Source organism: Equus quagga, chromosome 3 (assembly GCF_021613505.1).
Source record: "Equus quagga isolate Etosha38 chromosome 3, UCLA_HA_Equagga_1.0, whole genome shotgun sequence".
Taxonomy (NCBI): Eukaryota; Metazoa; Chordata; class Mammalia; order Perissodactyla; family Equidae; genus Equus; species Equus quagga.
Genome location: NC_060269.1, coordinates 54,943,494 through 54,963,607, shown reverse-complemented (window position 1 = coordinate 54,963,607; position 20,114 = coordinate 54,943,494). Strand labels below are relative to the sequence as shown.

General features: G+C 34.9%; 1 protein-coding gene across 5 annotated transcripts in view; it reads right to left on the bottom strand.

Annotated features, from left to right (window-relative positions):
- The window catches only part of CLCN3 (chloride voltage-gated channel 3), an 87,175-nt gene that overhangs the window by 10,960 nt on the left and 56,101 nt on the right, over positions 1–20,114 (bottom strand). For all 5 annotated transcript variants that reach the window (XM_046656218.1, XM_046656222.1, XM_046656220.1 and 2 more), the window contains 8 exons: positions 16,176–16,275; positions 14,371–14,558; positions 13,269–13,391; positions 11,929–12,135; positions 10,316–10,396; positions 8,925–9,470; positions 6,188–6,374; positions 2,871–3,269 (listed from right to left, as the gene is read on the bottom strand). In XM_046656218.1, coding sequence (XP_046512174.1) covers positions 2,871–3,269; positions 6,188–6,374; positions 8,925–9,470; positions 10,316–10,396; positions 11,929–12,135; positions 13,269–13,391; positions 14,371–14,558; positions 16,176–16,275 — 1,831 coding nt within the window. The remainder of the gene's footprint in view (positions 1–2,870; positions 3,270–6,187; positions 6,375–8,924; positions 9,471–10,315; positions 10,397–11,928; positions 12,136–13,268; positions 13,392–14,370; positions 14,559–16,175; positions 16,276–20,114) is intronic.

Sequence of the window (20,114 nt, the reverse complement as noted above, 5' to 3'; positions counted from 1 at the left end):
AAACATTGTTTAGTGAAAAAAATAAGAAACAGAACATCATGTACTGGATAGCATGATATAAGTTGTTCAAAAAGAGGAAAATACAGGGGCTGGCCCTGCCACATAGTGGTTAAGTTCGGCTCACTCTGCTTTGGTGGCCCAGATTTGCAGGTCTGGATCCCAGGCACAGACCTATACCACTCCTCAGCTGTGCTGTGGTCGTGACCTACACATAAAGTGGAGGAGAACTGGCAACAGATGTTAGCTCATGGCTAATCTTCCTCAGTAGAAAAAAAAAAAAGAAGAATATATATATATATATATATATATACTTACTTATATAAGCACATAATAATATCTACAGAACACAGAGGAAACCAAGGAGATGGCTGCCTATGGAGTTAGACTGGTAACTATGAGGTCATGGGTGACAGAGATTTTCCACTATATACTTTTATCTTGAATTTGAACTATGTGAATGTACTATCTATACATAAAATAAAAAGTTTTTTTAAATGAAATAATTAACATGCAGAGTTTATAAACAAATTTGGGGAAAACTGTTCTTTTAAAATCTTGAGTTTTCCCATCTCTGGATACAGTATATAGCTTATCACCTATTCAAGCATTCTTTTTTGTCCTTCTATGAAGTATTTTATGTAAATATATGTAAATTACATATTATATTTTATATATTATACATATATACAAAACAGCATACAGGTCTATTTTTCCCATTCAAAAACTTAAACGTCAGAAAAATATATGTAGGTAAATATTTAGAGTGTGTTTAAAAAGTCATCGTGTGACCAACATTTCTGATGACATGATTTGATACCTCACATATAAAAGTATCTCTAATTTCATTAAACCAACATTATCTGCTATCCCAATATTCTATTTCTCAAGATTGTAACAAAAGTTGTACAAATATATCAAGAAAATCAGTGGGGATGTGAATAATTCTTATTTTTTCTCCCCAAAGCCCCTGTACATAGTTGTATATCCTAGTTGTAGGTCATTCTAGTTCCTCTATGTGGAACGCCACCACAGCATGGCTTGATGAATGGTGTGTAGGTCCACACCCAGGATCAGAATCGGCAAACCTCGGGCCACCAAAGCAGAGCACGTGAACTTAACCACTCAGCCATGGGGCCTCCCCTGAATAATTCTTAATTTTACCACTTTCTTCTTTATCTTTTAAAAACCTGGCCTTTTTCCTTTAAATTTCCATGTAAATGCCAAAATTCTGATTTTTTTCTTTTCTTTGGATGGCTACCATTAAAACCTAAAGAATGGGAATCTAAACAATGAAATTCTTCTCTGACTGTAGGTTCGGCCATGGTAATAGCTGAGAAACTGAAACACTTGAACACAGCCACGTCTGACCATACACTTTGCCCACTCTTGCAACTACTATTCTGTTATTTAAAGCAAACCTTGGAATGATGGGATTACTAGTCTTTGAAAAAAATCTTCCAAAGCTGTATGTAGCCTTCTCCTAAACTGAACAGGATATTCTCTGTAGATTCTTTTCTTTCTTCTTCTTTTTTTCTTTTTTTTTGCTTTAATAGCTCTGGTAAACTGAGTTTCCATCTGATTTGAGAAATAACTCCCTCTCATCTACACTGTCTAGTCTTCCCTGTTGAAATGGCACAAGAATTGAAAGAATTACAATCCTTTTGCAATGGCCATAGACATAAGTTGGAAGGGAGATGATGGGCTCACAGGAATGACCTTTGGGATCAGCCCAAATAACTGACATTGTCAGCTCAAGGTCCTATACTAAAAACTAGGGAGTATCGGGGCTGGCCCCGTGGCCGAGTGGTTAAGTTCGCGCGCTCTGCTGCAGGCGGCCCAGTGTTTCGTTGGTTCGAATCCTGGGCGCGGACATGGCACTGCTCATCAGACCACGCTGAGGCAGCGTCCCACATGCCACAACTAGAAGAACCCACAACGAAGAATATACAACTATGTACGGGGGGGCTTTGGGGAGAAAAAGGAAATAATAAAATCTTTAATAAAAAAAAAAAAAAAAACAAAAAAAAACTAGGGAGTATCAAAGCAATGGCTTGAAGAAAATATCCTCCATTACCTTTGGGGATTGTGGGGAGAGGAGTCACATTGTGTAGAAAAGGATTAGAAGCTTTACTGGGCCCCTCACCAATACTGCAGAAATATAAGGTACGGGAAAAAATAAATTTTGGAGGAACACTATTACTTCCTCCTCAGAAAAAGTTTCTCTCTAAGAAATAATGTAGTATGGCTAATGTCTTTAAACCATATTTTCAGGAATGTCAGCACAAAATACAATAGGACTTTTTCAACCTAGTGTTTGACCCAAAATAAAATTTCAATGACTTTCACTTTAAACTAGATATTACAAGTTAATATTGTAAACCTAAATCCAAAAATTGAAAAAGCAAAACATTGTGATTCTGATACGAAACAGATCGATGAAGATTTTGCATTCAACTTGTATTCAAATAAGTTAACTTTATTAAATACAAGAATATATTTAGCTTGCTGCCCTGGCACTTGTTAAGGCATCACACTACATGCTATTATAAATAATATCAACTTAACATGGCTTCTCTGTGTGGGGGAAAAAAAGAATCTGACTCCAGTCTCTGAAAAGAATGCCAAATCAAAAGATAAAACTATATTTAGTATGAAAACAATCCACCAAAGAAAAAATTCCATTCCATAAGCACATAAGATTTTAAGGGACATAAAACATATCCCTTGCTCCCACAAACCCAACCAATTAAATTTTACTGCTTTCCTTTCTTCCAGATATCTATTATATATCTATATGTATCTACCTAGATATCTAAATATCAATATATATAGATGTATACATGCGTGTGTGTATTTTTTTAAAAGGGTACCTATTGCAATTGTTAGGTCTCTTCTGAGGGCAAATCCCACTAATCTCTGAGATTCTTTTGACATTATGACAGGAAAGCCATTGTAGCTGGTTTCATTAATCATGTTTTCTATATCATCCACTGTCATATTATCCTGTGTCAGGACAGCTAAGGGAGGATCATTCCTTCGAGGTCTCATGACATCAGCAGCCAGGGTGGTATGAGTGAATTCTTCTTTTGCATCCAAGAAAGGGTATCCATTTAACCGGATGTGAGCTTCATAAATGCCTTCCCTGCCAAAGGCATCTCCAACCCATTTACTGGTCATTACTGCAGCCATAAGGGGAACAATATATTCCAAGCCTCCAGTGAGCTCAAAAACAATAACCACCAGGGAGACAGTCATCCGTGTCACACCACCTGAAAAAAATAAGCACCACTGGTCAGGAAGTACAGGGTCTTCATCCACACGTTAGTAGAATTTTTGCACTAGGTAATTGAACACAAATTGTAAACAGAACTTAGTGGAGAGGATTATCATCAAAAACTATTACTTCTCTTTTAGGATAATTATCATTATTTTAATAATATCTAGAGAAACACCAATCTTTTTTGTTTATAACACAAGAAGCCTATTAAAATAACATTTCAAAACCTGTCTACGTCACATAAAAAAATCACAGTTGACCAACTAAACCAAGTTTGCCATTTTGGTTCACTGCTCTAGCAAAGACATAATTTCACCCTTATAAAAGCTTACTAGTAATTCTTAAGGAATGTGGTGAAGCATATCATAGCTATCTTGTTTACTATCAATTTACAATTAAACTCATATGTGGGTAGAATATTAATTTAATACATTTCTCTAAATCTTTCCAAAAAGAGTAAAATATTTTGATGGCTTGTGATTTACGTTACAGTATAATAACCCCTCCCTTCAAAAACTCATCTGTTCATTTACCCAAATCATCATTCTGAACTATCATCTCTAAGCTGATGCCTCCCTAATCCACATCTCTTCACCTACTGTTGCATATGTCCTACGTCTCCAACTATGCATACCTTATCTTACTGTTGTGCTTGTCTCGTTTCAAACTGTAAGAAAACTTGGGATGACCCACTGTCACAGAAAACACCACACACTTACAACCAAACTCATCTTCTTCGCCAAAGAGTTCCCCATTCCAACTTCCCTGAATTGAACACTGGGCACCACATTCTTCCTGACAACCCAGATAGGCAATCTTTGTTCATCCCTTTACTTTATCCCAACATCTAGACTCTCACCTAGTCCTATCTGATTTGCTCTGCAAAATATCTATCTATATGTCGTTTCCTCAATATTCTCACTATTATCAACGTAGTCCAGACCTTCAAGACTTTGTTCCTTAATTTTAATACTGTGTTATCTTACCTCCTTGACTCCAGGCCCCATTACCTTCAATCCACTTTTTAAGCCATGATCCCAGGTTAATCTTTCCTAAGTACTACTTTCACCATGTTGCTCCTTTGCTCAAAAACCTACCAGGGCTCGCCAGTTCATAATGTATTAAGCTTAAACTCTTCCTTTGTTTTTTAACCTAAAAATAGAAGGGAGAAAGAACCTACTATATATTACGGATCTACGCTATGCCAGGTATGTCCTAGTCAGTTTACGAAGGCTCTTTTTTTTAACTAAACACTTATTTTACCAGGCACTGTGCTAACAGCTTTACATGCATTTTATCTCATGTAATCCTCAAAACAACTATAGGAGATAAGCGGTTATTATTTCCACTTTAAAGATAAGAAAACAAAAATTAAAAGAAGTAAAGGAACTTTCCCAAAGTCATCAAGCTAAAAATGGCAAGGCCACAACTCTGCCACAGATCTGACCAATTCCAAATACAAATTCATCCTGATATCAATCATCACCGTTTCATAATCTGGCTCCTCCTCACCAATCCAACTTCATTTCCCAAAATTATCCAAACTGTACTCTCTACTTCAATATTGTCAGTTTCTTCAAAGCCCCAGGAATACTAAATTTATTCCTATCCCAGTTCCTTTGTCTTCCCATTATTCTGTTCTTCAGCAGTCTTCTTTAAATTCCACTAATCTTTTAAAATAAAGCTCATGTTCTATCCTACCTGAACTACTTCAGCTCTTTTTTCCTCTAGAGTCCTACAATTTTCATAGAGTCAGTACTCTACATAATCATTACATATTGCTCAATATTGTCTTCTCAGAGTTGGTCATGTCTCCTCAACTTGATAGCTGAATTTGGCCCATGTCCTATCCTTCTTTTTGTATCACTCACTGCACCTAGCACAGTGCTAAACAGAAAGTGGAGACCTGATAAATACTTGCTACTTTGATGAAAATGATTCTGTCCTAAACTTTCATTTGATATTACACTTTCGAAGATCAATAATCACTTTATACAATTTTGACTCACTGAACAAAATACCAAGTATTATTAAATATTACACCCAAAGTTTAGCTATTTTAAATATAACAAGAAATAACTATTTTTCACATCCAAGAGGACAATAAATAGACTCAAGTATTTCTTTTTAAACTTTTTTTTTAAGATCATCCCTGAGCTAACATCTGTTGCCAATCTTTTTTTTCCCTTCTTCTTCACTCCAAAGTCCCTCAGTATATAGTTGTATATTCTAGTTGTAGGTCCTTCTTCTTCTGCTATGTGGGACACAGCCTCAGCATGGCCTGATGAGAAGTGCCAGGTCCGTGCCCAGGATCTGAACCAGCAGAGCACATGAACTTAACCACTTGACCACTGGGCCAGCCCCAACTCAAGTATTTAATGTAGATATTTTTGCTTTTCTTTTCATTAAAACAGTAGTTACTGTTTCTCTTTCTGTTACAAATGCACCTTAAATGGAAGAGGGCCAGTAAAGAAATCTTTTACTAAGGCTAAGAAGAAATCATTAGAAACCATGAGTAAAGCTATTCTGAAGCTTTGTTAGTATGCTAATCTTAGGAACCATGATATAGCTGTCATAGGCAAGCCAAGATCCTTGACAATAAAAAAACCAAAAATCTCCTGGGACAGGATTCAAAGTCTATGTTGTACAGAGATGTTTTCTGTCATAATGTATTACAAGATATTAAAAAGACACTAACTACTATTAAATTTTTGCAGTAACAAATGTTCACAGGCAGGTGAAATGAAAACTAGTGCTGCATAATACCATATGAGTAGTAATGTTTCATTGCTGTCCTGTACCCTCCCTCCCCCCACACCCACCCCACCAATTAAGCATGAGCACGCTCTCACTCGCTCTCTTCTCTCTCAGACTTACAAACATCCATATACAGACAGACAATTACATTACCTAAGCATGCAGCAGCACCAACCATGGCATAAAGGCCAGGTGTAATGCAATCAGCCCCAACCTCACACCACTCTTTAAAGATAAACCAGTCGTGATGATAATATGCAAGCTGTTCCACTGCAATCCCCACAATCCTTCCCGCAATCGCTCCAATGGCCATGCTGGGGATAAACAAGCCTGACGGAACCTATAACAAAAACAGAATGTTTAATGAGACAGAGATCCTCTGCTTACATGCTTGAAACCTACATTTTGTGGATTTCTTTCCAACACTTTGATTCTTTTCACATTTTATTTATACTATAGCAAAATTCTATTACAAATAAAACTAGCAAAATCTAGTTATAGCAGTATCTTAACAATTCTATGAATTCAGTTACAAAATAACAAACCACATTCTCTAGGCCAAAGGGAAAATAACCCAAGGGTTATTTATCCTTTATCTCACCGTTCCTAAATGCCAGGCCCTAACAAAACTTTCATTAGTCCATGGTGAAATCGGATGGGGGGTGGGGGACATTATGAATCATTTCATAAAACTAAATCAGTTCAGTTTGAAGTACTGTTCTTTACTCCAAGATTATGTCCTTCCTACATATTTGTTGTTTATCAAATGATGGAAATATTGCATACTATTCCTTGTAAGTGGGACAAAGTAAAGCAGGCAATCTTATCAGGTTCCCTAATTTTTTTTAGTGAGATATACACAAAAAGTAATTAAAAGGAGAAAAATATTTATTGATCAAATTTCATGAGGATAATAGAGACAGTAAACACCTTAGGCAAGATCATTTAAAGACTATCCATAGACTAATAGTTCTAAACTGTTCTGGATATGAAACAAGACAAGTACAAAATGATGGCAAGTTGAAGAGCATATCAGGATCATTAAAGGATATCCAAATAGAAGGGATCAAAATATGTTTTATACTCTCCTGCCAGATAGGATCCTTCAGCCAGGGCAGAGTAATGTGGACTTAATAAAGGCCTACCAACTGCCTCCGGCTTCCTGTAGCTCAACTGAGGGCGAGAAAGTTGGGATTTACAGAAAATCAACTTACTGTAGAAACAGGAGCTTTAACAGCTCCTTTAACTCAATTCACTAAGGAAAAAAAAAAAGTAAAACTTCAAGGTTTCTCTATTATTTAACTCTTATACCCAGTGGACTGAACACAGAGGACTACGGAAAGAGAGAGACTGTATTTCAAAAACTAACACCAATCCAATTTGATTGAAATTAAGCTGTTATTCTATATAATTTACATCTGTGAAAGCACTAGCGAATATTAACAATTACATGAACTACAGGTGCAATAACTTAAAGAACAAGGATTAGCAGACATCTGATTCCTCCTATCACTAACAGTCATGTAAGAGAATATTTACTGGCAAATCACTAACTAATGAATGTTATCCTAACTTTTGTAAATTCAAAAAGCAATGTCCCAGGGAATAAGACCTAGCTGCCTTAAATCTTTGACGAAAAAAGGCATGGCGTCCACAGGCCAAGTAATTTAACTCTGAGTCTACAATGTCCTTTCAAGTTAACATCCTATAGCGATATTGTAGGCAGAATAATGGCTCCCCAAATATATCCATATACTAATTCCTGTGAATTCATTATCTTACACAGCACGGAGGAATTAAGGGTACAGATAGAACTAAGGTTGTTAATCAGCAGATTTTACAGCAGGAGATCATCCTGGATTATCTGGGTGGGCCCAAGGTAATCACAAAGGTTTTATAAATGAGGAAGAAGGATTTAGAAGAGTTAGTGTCAGAATGATGAGATAAAAGAAAGACTTGACCAGCCATTGTTAGCTTTGAAGATGGAAGAAGGGGGCCATGAGCCAAGGAATGTGGGTGGCCTCTAGAAGGCTGGAAAAGAAAAAAAACATGGACCTTCCATGCCCCCACAGAACCTCCGTAAATCCCTGTGAACAACATGAAGTTAGCCCTGTGAGACCCATTTTGGACTTCTGATCTCTAGAACTATAATAAATTTATGTGGTTTTAAACCACTAAGTTTGTGGTAATTTATTAAAGCAGCAATAGGAAACTAATATAAGTAGTTTTAAAACATGATCACAAACTCTCTGACACTCCTCCCACTAACAGGTAGAGTGTATGTCTCTCCCCCCGAACCTGGGTGGGTCTTGGTGTCTGCCTAGACAAATAGAACACAACAGAAGGCATGCTGCATGACTTCTCTGGCAAACAGAAACAGTCCTCTTGGGACACTTGCTTTTGGAACCATGAGCTACTATGTAAGAAATCTAACTACCTTGAGGCCACCACACTGGACAAACCAGAGAGAGACATGTTCCAGGAGCCCAGATATTCCAGCTCTAGTCGTGTGAATCTTCTCAGCCCAGGTGCTAGACATATGAATGTCTCTGAGATGACCAGCCCTAGCCATGTCTGATGACAACCATATGAAAGACTGCAAGCAAAATATACCCAGTTGAGTCCCTTCCCAAATTACTGATCCAATATCAAGACCAAAGTAAGTAGTTATCTTAAGCTGCTAGGTTTTGGGGTAAATAACAACAGATACCATGCTCAACAATATATCCTAAGAAATTCCTTTTTCCTAACTTAAAATTAAACCCAAAAGATAAGAACTTTTCCAGCCCACATTTATGAAACCACCTTTAGATAAAAAATTCATTTCTTTCCACATACAAGTTTTGAACATACTAAGATTACTTAAATATCACCTCACATTAGCACTTACCTTGATACCAAAAGTAAATACTGTCATTATGATTTTAAATATGAGTGCTAGGCACAACTGCCATATAGCTGAATACACTCCAAGGCCTGCTGGACGATCAGGAATATCATCAACAATTTTACTGGCATTCATGTCATTTCTGTAGTCACAAAGAGAAGAGGATTCCAGGGGACCACAGTCTGTAAAAAGCTCTTTGATCAGCTCACTGGTGTTGAGCCTAGTGTACGGATTAGGGAAGGCTATCACAGCAGTAATGGCTGCCACAATAATCACTTCAAGAACAGGATACTTTCCAAATTTGGTGGATTTGCGTCGACGACACCAGGCAATATTTGCCCTAATGAAAAAGGCTCCCCAAAGCCCTCCAAATACCCCAAGGAGAATAAAAGGAAACAGTTCAAAAAGGTACCATGGTGTATGATACTCCACATAAAAAAGGACCAGACGGCTATTACCAAATGGATTGATGGATCTCAAAACAAATGCAGCCACTAAAGCAGCAAAAAATGATCTCCATAAAGTTTTAAGAGGAAAGTAATAGCTAACCTAAAAAGAAGGGAAACAAAAATTAATGCTATAATTTTATGTCTCTGATATGTTATAACTTGAATGGTAAATATCATAGTTTTAAATTTTATTGCAGCTAGAATTTACATATAATGGACTTTACTGTGGTAAGAAAAATATTGATGTTTTATTAACTTTGGCTATCACATCATTACAAAGTCACAATATCAACTGATCATAAATGTCTAATAAGTATTTAAAATACCTAGCATTGTTATTTTCAAAATGAGTTTCACCTCCAACTTATTCATGGCAGATAAGAATAAATGCACCATCACTAACTCCTTTAGCTCACAAAGGAGTATTCAATTTGTCTCTTCTATATTAAAGATAAAAGAAGAAAAGAACACAAACTGGAAAAGTAAATTTTAAAACATTCCTAGTCACATTTTCGTGTAAATGTGTAAAACATCTTACACACCAATGAGAAAACAAAAACAGAATATTTCACTGACATGACTAAAATTATTTCCTTAAACAGCAATAACTGCAACAGAAATAATCACACAAGAAAAACAAAGACGATTTAGGAATTGATTAAAAATTTTAAAATAAAAACACGGCTATAATTTCGCCAATGGGATAGATTATTTTAACTATTTTCTGTTAAGTCAAGGTCATATCTGTTTACTTTTAAATATGTCAACTAAGTTAAATTTTAAATAATCACTATACATAATATTTTTTAAAAAATTTTTCTCAAGGTAAAAAACATAGTATATTACTTTTTATGCAAGAATGAGTGGAAAATAAATTTGAAAACTTAAAAATATATTTGTAATGGTAATTATACATAATTTTAATTGCTGTATTTTTTCACCTACCTCTTCCAGGCTAAAAAGAACTCCTCCGATTGGTGCACCAAAAGCCACAGAAACACCTGCAGCTGAAGCAGCTGATAACACCTAAAAAGAAGATGTGGTTTCTTTTATATGTTCTTATAAATTCAAATATACCAAATAAAAATTCTTTATGTTACTCAAATTTTCAAAATGCCTCTTCTGAATTCAACTTGTACGTCTTCCTCCTCCCCAAGCAAAGGTAAATATTTATTTCTTCTAAAAAGATTCTTTTTTTCTCTTCTGCTTTAACTGAAAGGTCATTCATATATTCAATATTCAGTGAAAAAAAAAAACCCATTTGTGTGAGATATGCTAATGTAAATAGGATGTAAAGAAGAAGAGGCAGTGAATACAGACAACTTTCAAGATGCTTGTTTGTAAAGACCAGTGGAGAGAGTGGTAACTGGGGTTTGGAGGGAAAGTTGTTTGTTTTTAAGTAGGATATCATTTCTTCAGATTTCAGAGCTAGTCTGCTTCCATCATCAATCATTATTCTATTTCAAATCCTAGCAAAATATACAGAGACCTTAAAATCTATTGTTTCCCTATATTTTCACTACCCTAAGTTCTCTGAAAATACTGCTACTGCCAATTGGGGAGCCTCATTCCGAAAGCACAAACAGTGGCTACTGTTTACGATACTGTCTCACCAATTCTTCAACTGAAGAATTAAATAGTTTGATAAAAATATTCTACTTTCATCGTTATATTATAAAAAACTACACGATGAAAGGTCCTGTGCTAGGGCCAAAGACCCTTGAGTTCTCAATATTTAATGAGATATACAAATATACCTTAAAAATGCAAAGAGCTCTGTATCATCGAGGGCTGCAGATTAGATTGGGAAACAGGAAGGGACTGGGCTAGAGCTAATACAAAAGGTCTCAGGAGCTTGCTTTTCTTCTAAAAAAGATCGAGAGCAATCTAGAAACATCAGGGGAACGCCATAATATATAAAGTCAAAGGTCTCCTGGAAGATCTCAGGCTGGTCTAAAAAAATGGTAAAGGAAATCGCCCTAAAGAGCTGATAAAGAGGAATTCCTTTATCCCCTTTCATGCGAATCTCTGATTTAAATCTCAGAAGGTCCTAAAGGCCCTCAGAACTTCCCCATGGTGAAGAATAGCTCTCTGCAGATGACACACCATTTCCATTGGCACTAGACACTTTCTCCAGAGGAAAACACAACTGTTAAGATTTCCCAACCCTGGAGAAACACCCACAGTGAGAAATAAGAGTAAAAACAGTTACATCTGGGAAATACTTCAGAGGAAGAAAGGTGTAAGGCAAAGCAAAAACAAATGGAAAGACCTTTGTGAAATTCAACTGAAACCAATGGACACCCGGTAATCTATGTAAAACTTCTCTAAAATATAGGAGTAAGTGAACAGCACTGGGGATGGATTCTAGACAAATTAGAGATTATTCAAAAACGAGAAAGAAAGCATGATCAATCTCATGTTAAATTTCTAATCTGAATACAGAATTTATCCAAAAAGTAAAAACTAAAATGTAATCTTTACACTAGGAAGTTCTTCACTGATATGTCTATATAACAGATATTTTGTCTGTCAAATAAACTACAAAAGACACTTACCTCCCTTTTTTTAGCTTCATTTGTGCTATACTTCGGAAAGAGGTAGGAAAAGATATTTCCACAGCAACAGGCAACATGTACCAGGGGGCCTTCTTTTCCTAAACTCAAACCTGATGCCACAGCCAGCACTAAGGTGATGGTTTTAATCATTAAAGTCCATTTTCCCAAGTAACCTCTGATGATGAATCCACTCAAAATAGTTTTAATCTACAAAGGAAAGATTAAGGCAGTCTAATTTCCTTTAAGAAAAATGAGAACGTAACTAATTTAAGTGACTAATTTAAGTCTTGTTTTACTCAAGAAACCATCTTGCAAATTTTGGTGGACTATGGAACAATTCACAGTCAGTTTTTCAAAAGCTTTAACTATTATGCTACATATAATAAATCTGTATCATATTCTAATTCTCTTTCCAACTACAGATAGAAAGCAATCCTACTTCCTGAACAAAACTAAAATATGAGGCCATGTTAAAGGGAATACAGACATTAATACAAGAGTTATAATTACATAACCAGGAAAAGGCAAATTTGAATACTTCAGCTGTAGAAATATAGTTAAATACATTTTGGACACTCTATGTCAGAAATAAAGATATTATGCCTTCTCAGAGCACTGTAAATATGTGTAATATTTTCCTATATATCAATAAGGATGAGTAACAACTGCTAAATACTGCTAGATACTGCTCCTTCTTAAAGATATTTTTAACACAGCCTTTAAAATCGCTACAATTTTGTTTTAAAAAGAAATGCACTAGAAAAAGCTGGTAATTTACTTAAGACACAAAAATAAAAAGCAGAAAGAAAAGTATCTTCTCCTTTAAATTATTGTTGATAAAAAATAAAACCCAAAAGTTGCTACTGTTGACTCACTGTGATCAAACGTTTATTTTAAAGTATAAAATGGTTATAAATATTATCTGCCAAATTCAAAAATTATTAATTTATCTAACTACAAGACAGTTATAGAAAGAGAATGAATGTATTCAAATCAGGTTCATAACAGCACACATCAATGAATCCATCCAAGAACTTTAGCCCACAGATCTTTTTCCAGGTTCTTGGTGGTTAATCAAGTCTTCTGATATTTGTCTAGTCATGTGCTAAATTAGTGGTGAGAAAAAACAAATCAACTTCCACAGGAAATGAGGAAATGACTATGGGGAAAGAATTTCTGCCAAAGATGTCTACAATCAGATTACATTTTAAAATTTTCTACTTCATTTTACAAACAAACCATTTCCCCCAAAAAACAACTACTTTTTCCCCGAAAAGCAAAAAGATAAGCATCATAACAAATACTAAATGTTTAATGATACTAAATATTGCATGGCTTACCTCTGGAATTCCAGAGCCACAGGCATATGGAGCAAATACCTTTACCAGGGAAACAGCAAGAAAGGCAAAACTCAAGGCCCAGAAGATGTACATTATATAGTTCATGATATAAGAACCAGGACCCTAAAAAGCAAATAGTTCAACAGCATGAATTTAATTTACAGTGCACCTCTAATGCAAGTGCTTACCACATAAGACTTGGGTAAAACTTGTAAAGGGCTCCTGGTTTACTTCCACAATAATAAAAGGTTTATATTAACAAAATATTTAAGTAGAATCCAAAAACATATTCATATAAATACCAAGAAGCCTTAATATATTTAATGTTTTTCCTAGCTTTATCCTGATCCCTAAGTCTTCTTGCCAAGAATCTCAGCTATACTTCAATCTCTGCCTACTTTATCAAAACAGTTCATGAAGAGAAAATTGCATTCTCACTCAGATTTCATTCTGCTGTAATTCTCCTGAAGATCAATTGAGAAACAGCACACTGCCTGTCTTACCAGCAAATATATTTTTTTTAGCTCTAAAATTCAGCCATAAAAAAAATTTTAAAACATCTACATGATTGTGTAACAATATATATATTATATAATATTCTAACTTGTAAAATGTTCTTCATTATAGAACATCAGGAATAGGAAAATAATCATTTAAATACTGTAATGCCACAAAGAAAGATCTATACATTTCTTAAAGATATCTCCAGTTAGTAGGCTTATTTACTAAATTTTTTGATAATTCATACTTCCTGAACAGTTGTAATGGAATATATTAAGCAGTTTTAATAAATTTGACTTCATATTAACTTTTGGTGGTTACACAGATCTTACTGCATTTCTTTTCTACAATAAGAAATATATTTTACGTCATAACCCAGTAGACACATATGTGATTACATAGTTAACTAATACAAGACTGTCTTGAGATACTTGCTGCAACGTACTCTCATGGTTTCCATTCTATCCTATTATATTTCTTTCTTTTTTCCTTCAATGCAGTTGCAATCATTTAATATGTGATTAATTCTATAATTAAAGGAACTGGAGATGCATTTCACTATATCAATTATTACTTCATCTCGAGACAAAGCAAGACTTACCTCCGCTTGACCTATGATTAATTCTGCCCATGTTTTCCACTGCGGGCATTTATCCCTCTCTTCAAATGTTGTTTCATTGGATCCCCAGCAACACTGTTCATGGTTGTACCACAACGCACTAAGGCAAATGCCCTCCTTTAGGTCTGTCATCCAATCAGCAGCAATGTCTATTAATCCAGCCAATGCCCCTGTAAAAATTTGTTGGAGGTGGTAAAAAAAAGAAAGGACATTTCTGGGGAGTCAAGAACTATCAAGTTAAAAGGGTCAAGGAAACTGGAAGATCTCCTATAAATAAAGGGTTACATAGGGAATATTATAAGAATTTAAGATTTTCAAATCTTAGCTATAAATAATTTTATACTACTTTTTAAAACTGTAAATAGCTATTCTTTAAAATAAAATTGTTATTCTTTCTTTGAAATCAAAACTAGTTACATCATTCGAATTAACCGTGGTTTTAAAAAAAGGTGTTTAAAAGATACTAAAACATCTTCAAAGTCGGCTACCTGAGAGGAGGTTCACAAATCTGGTTATTGAAGTCAGAGTTTTTACTAGTATGTTTCAATCCGAAACTTAATTAATAGATCTACAAATGACCTTAATCTCATTAAAATGTAATATCCATTTGAAATAATTAGTAAAACCCACAGCATTAATGAGTTACTGTAACAGATTTTCAGTTTTTTTCTTAAATCACAGAAAATCAAATATATCAAATCATTTTACTGACAGAATACCGAAAATACACAAATTTATGATCAAAATCCAGGTCCTTCTCATCATATAAAAAACATCAATGGGTCACATACACAGAGGCCACAAAATTCTTGTTCATAGCAATCAGTACTTCCCTCTATTGTCCACACAAATTTTAATTTTCCTCATGTTCTTCTAGACATAATCTTCCATGGTGGAAGCTGAAAGTTTTTAAAACAGTCCTTAATGTTTGCTTTCAGATCTTCAACTGCTGTTTCTTAAAATCTCACATACACGGAATTTGTGGGCACTCTATAGCATGGTAGCTAAAAGTGTAGGCTCTTGAGCTAAACTGTCTAAATTTAAATTTTTGCTTGGCCACTTACTAGCTACATGACCTTAGTCAAGTTACCTAACCCCTCTGTGCTCCAGTCCCCTCATCTATAAAATGGTGAGAAAACAGCACCTATCCCATAGGACAGCCATGAGGTTTACACAAATGCAAAGCTTTTAGAATGGTGTATGACACATAGGAAACATTCAATAAATATTAACTGTTTATCATGATGTCAAAATTAAAAGATACTTTATTTGTCATCTGGTCCAAACCACATTTTTACAGATTCAGAAACCAAGCCTAGAGAAACCACCAAATTGGAAAGATGCTTAAAGTGACAGAGCCAAGACTAGATTCTGAAGCCTCCTGCCTCCTAGTCTTTTTTTTTTTTTTCTTAAAGATTGGCACCTGAGCTAACAACTGTTGCCAATCTTTTTTTTTATTTCTGCTTTATCTCCCCAAATCCCCCCGGTACATAGTTGTATATCTTAGTTGCAGGTCCTTCTAGTTGTGGCATGTGGGATGCCGCCTCAACGTGGCCTGATGAGTGGTGCGATGTCCACGCCCAGGATCCAAACCAGCGAAACCCTGGGCCGCCGCAGCGGAGTATGCAAACTTAACCACTCGGCCACAGGGCTGGCCCCATGCCTCCTAGTCTTAAGATTTTTTTTGAAGGAAAGCAACAAAACAAATGCTTTTAAAAATCCAAGGGAAAGAAGGGAGAACTATTTATTGTTAACCAAAAAAGGATTGCATTAAAAATTTTCTTTACCTGATGCCAATCCTGTTAGTGTTACTACTAGCCATCCTGACCACGCATCATACAAACTTTTTGTCATTTCCCATGCTGATTCTTTCTTTTTGCTGTTGATCTGAAATTAGAAATGTTTATGCTTCATTTTTCAAACCATGAATAGAAGTCACAATTCTATAATTTAACAATTTTCCTCAGTTACTATACATGGAACAGTACCTTCTAAACTAAATAAATGGGAAATATGAGTTTGGGACAGAATCACCATGTCCAACAGCTGCTATACCTGTAAAGCATATGACAAGTGTTTACCCAGAGATCTGTATTTTTAGCAAGAATCTCAGAATTTGAGAGTAAGGGGTGTACAAACCACATAAAGTCTGACCTAGACTGTTTTAAATGGAATCAAATTTAGCTGGTATACATCTTTCATATTAACAGAAACAAGATATTATAGCTTGAACTGTCTGTCATTTCCTGATCATTTTCTGGTCCTAGCAGTTAAGTGGATTATAATATTCTTTAAAAGGGAAGGTCACCGAATAACAGTACCATGCCCTTAAACGTAGTGTAGAACAGTCATGTGAATAAAGGGGCTGCCAAAACTTGTGGGCCTCTAAATATTCAGGTATGGAGAGTTAGAATACCATTGGTAGGGTCCAGAGGCTCTCTTTTATTACTGTGTAAGGCAGAAATGTCCTCTACTGAATACAGTGAAGGAGGTGAGATGAGCAAGACAGTAATAGATTTGATTTCTAGGTCTCATTCTACTAAGACATAAGAAGGCAAGCCTTGTCTCTCTTAGTAACAGTGTACTTCTAAATCTATCCCTAACTAGCCCAGACCTCTTCTGTTCTACTAGGATTGCTGCTTTAAAAAGTCATATTCTCAGCCTAGGACTTCAGTGCTCAACTGTCCCACAGGAGGGCTATGGCTAGAATTCAATGATGTGGTCTATTTCAAACATATAGTCTATTTTAAATAAAGCCACATTAAAAAGACTGTAAGTTCTAAGTTGAATGAGGCAGTTTTACTCCTTCTATACCAATTACAGTAAGCAACCAATCACAGATACTAACCATTCTTTAGGATTAAATGTAGGTCATTTCTTTCAAAAACAATAATTAAATCCCATGTTACTTTTTCTCAATAAGAATAACTGATGTTTAATAAAATGATAATATCAAGTAAAAATTTGGAAGTCATCTAAATATCTATCAATATAGTATCTGTCAAGTAAACTGAAGTACATCTATGTAATGAAAAATTCTGCAGCCATTAAAAAATGAGATAGATGCAGTGTTATACAGGGGAAAAAAGAAAGGTGGATAAAGTGTGTAAGAAAGATAAGTATATAAGCATATACAAGTATATGTTTGTATTTTAAAAAATAAAGGGATAAACCATAAAATTTAAAATGTAAATTACTACTTAAAAGAGGAGGAAGGAAATAGGTTGGAAGTGACAGGGACTTTAAAACAAAGTAATCTGTATGTGTAACTAGTGAGATAAACACTAAGGACAAAAAGTATTGTCAAAAAAGAAAACACTAAAACTTTTCAGTAATCACACTGCTAGTGATAGTGCTGGTAATATTATTCTGAAATAGCTGTGTGTGTATGTTGTGAGATAAATCAAATTATTATGTATGTGATGTTGAGATTTTTGGCATGGCTGAAAGGAGATGCAGATTTAACAACTAAATGGTAAATAAAAGTCCTATAGTATTGAATTTAAATTAGAAGATTCCTACAAACTTAAGAGGCTAGAAACAATGGCTAACCCAGAAGCAACAGGTACCTCTAGTGCCCAAACTGCCTATATACCATTCTCCTTCAAAGGAACCAGAGCTCCTTAGAGAAATGGCTGACTCCAGGTTTGGTGCAGGAAATGTGTAAGAAGAGCTAGGATCATCTTGTTTTCCAAGAATACATCAAAGTCTACTAAGGATGTGTGAAAGGACACAGGCATCAACCTAAGTAAGCACCCAGTAGTCAAAAATGGAATAACATGGGCATCAATAAGGATAATAATTGCGATGATTAAAACACATCAACTATGTTTAAATCCATGAGTGCATGAAGATAAAGAAACAGAAACTGAACAAGCAAACAAAAACCCTGAGGTCAAGTTTGTGGATGCTAGGGAATCATATGACTTCAAACTTTCTCCCTTTTCTCTACTATCTTAACTTCAGGGAAGCCAAATAATTGGTATGGGGAAGGCTCTCTTTATAGAAATATTCAAGCTAGAAAATAGAGGAAAGATAGTTAGATTGCCACCATTATGCAAAATACTGAAACAGTAATATGTGAAATGATATAATGTTGATTTGCTTGAAAATAATCTGGAGTAGGAGGGCTACAAGTATACTAAAAAGCTGAGGGGGAAAAAAGAATTAGGTAGGTATATGCACTGACATAGGAAGTTTTTTTTTTATATAATGTTTTAAGAACAAAGTAGAAACATCTATGTGTAGAATTTCCCAGCTTTAAAAAATTTTATGTTTATATAAGCACAAAGTATTGAAAATATTTGACTTATCTACAAAGAGATGATTAGTTAGGACACTTACTGACTACTTCATACATTGCTGTATTATTTGAAATGTTTTTCAAGGACTGTGGACTACTCTCATAATCAGAGAAAAAAGGGGTGTGTTCTGGTTTCTTTTACTTTCAATTTTCTGTAAAATTTTATGAATATGGTGTCTTATGGATATTATAACACTACTTCACTTTAAAACCCATTTAAACCCCAACCTGAGTATGGTACTGAATCTATAAATATATATACTTCTAAGTACAATTGTATTTACCTAACAAGCATACAAGATACAGGATTTATAATGTGTCTGATTTAGGCACATAGGCTTAAAATAGTGGTTCTTATACTGTGACCCATAGACACCCTGAGGGTCCCTTGAGACCTTCTCAAAGAGTCTTCAAGGTCAAAACTACTTTCATAATAATACTAAAACATGATGCGACCTTTTCACTGTGTTGACATTTTCTCAGTGAGTGCAAAAGCAACAATAAAACTGCTGGCTCCTAACCACGAATCAACACAGTGGCATCCAAATGTACTGTAGTCATTACATTCTTCACTGCCACATATCCCGGGAAAAAAAAAAAAAAAGCAAATGCCAGTTTCACTTAAGAATGTCTTTCATGAAGGAATAAAAACTATTATGCCTCGATCATTGAGTCTTTTTAATATTACTGTGATGATGTAAGTGTATATAAAGCATTACTGATGCAAAGTGAAGTATGATGTTATGTCTCAAGGAAAAGCATTTGCGTGATTTGAGTTGCAAAATGAACTAGACATTTACATGGGACACCATTTTAAATGAAAGAAAGATACCAAACTATGGTTTTTCAGACTTATTTTCTCAAAAACAAACTAAGTAGGCCTGTCACTTCCAGTAAGATACATGTGTATTTGTTTCCAATGAGAATTTGAGCTTTCAAGTAAAAATTAGAATTTTGGAACACTTGTATACTTCACTGTGAGGATGACAGATTCCCAACACTTAAAGATTTTCTGAAGAGATTAGTGTTGATATTAATAAATGTGATTTTTTTTTGATATTATATAATGAAAAGTGTCAACACTTAAAAGAACTGCATAAATCAATAAATCAGTATTTTCCCAACGATCACTGCATGATGTTACAAAATCATTCATTCAAGGTTCAAGGTGAAGAACAGGTTTTAATGTAATAGAAGACAAAAGTTCTTTGATACAGTTTCAGATTACATATTGCAACTAATCTTTAAGAAATACCACTTGTCACTTTGGTGGAGTATCAAAGAAGAAAATCTGCAATGATCTAAAAAGGTTATTAAAATACTCCTAGCTTTTTTTCTAATCATGTGTCTGTGTGAGGTTGGATTTTCTTCATATACTTCAATCAAAACAACATATCACAACAGACTAAATGCAGAAACAGAT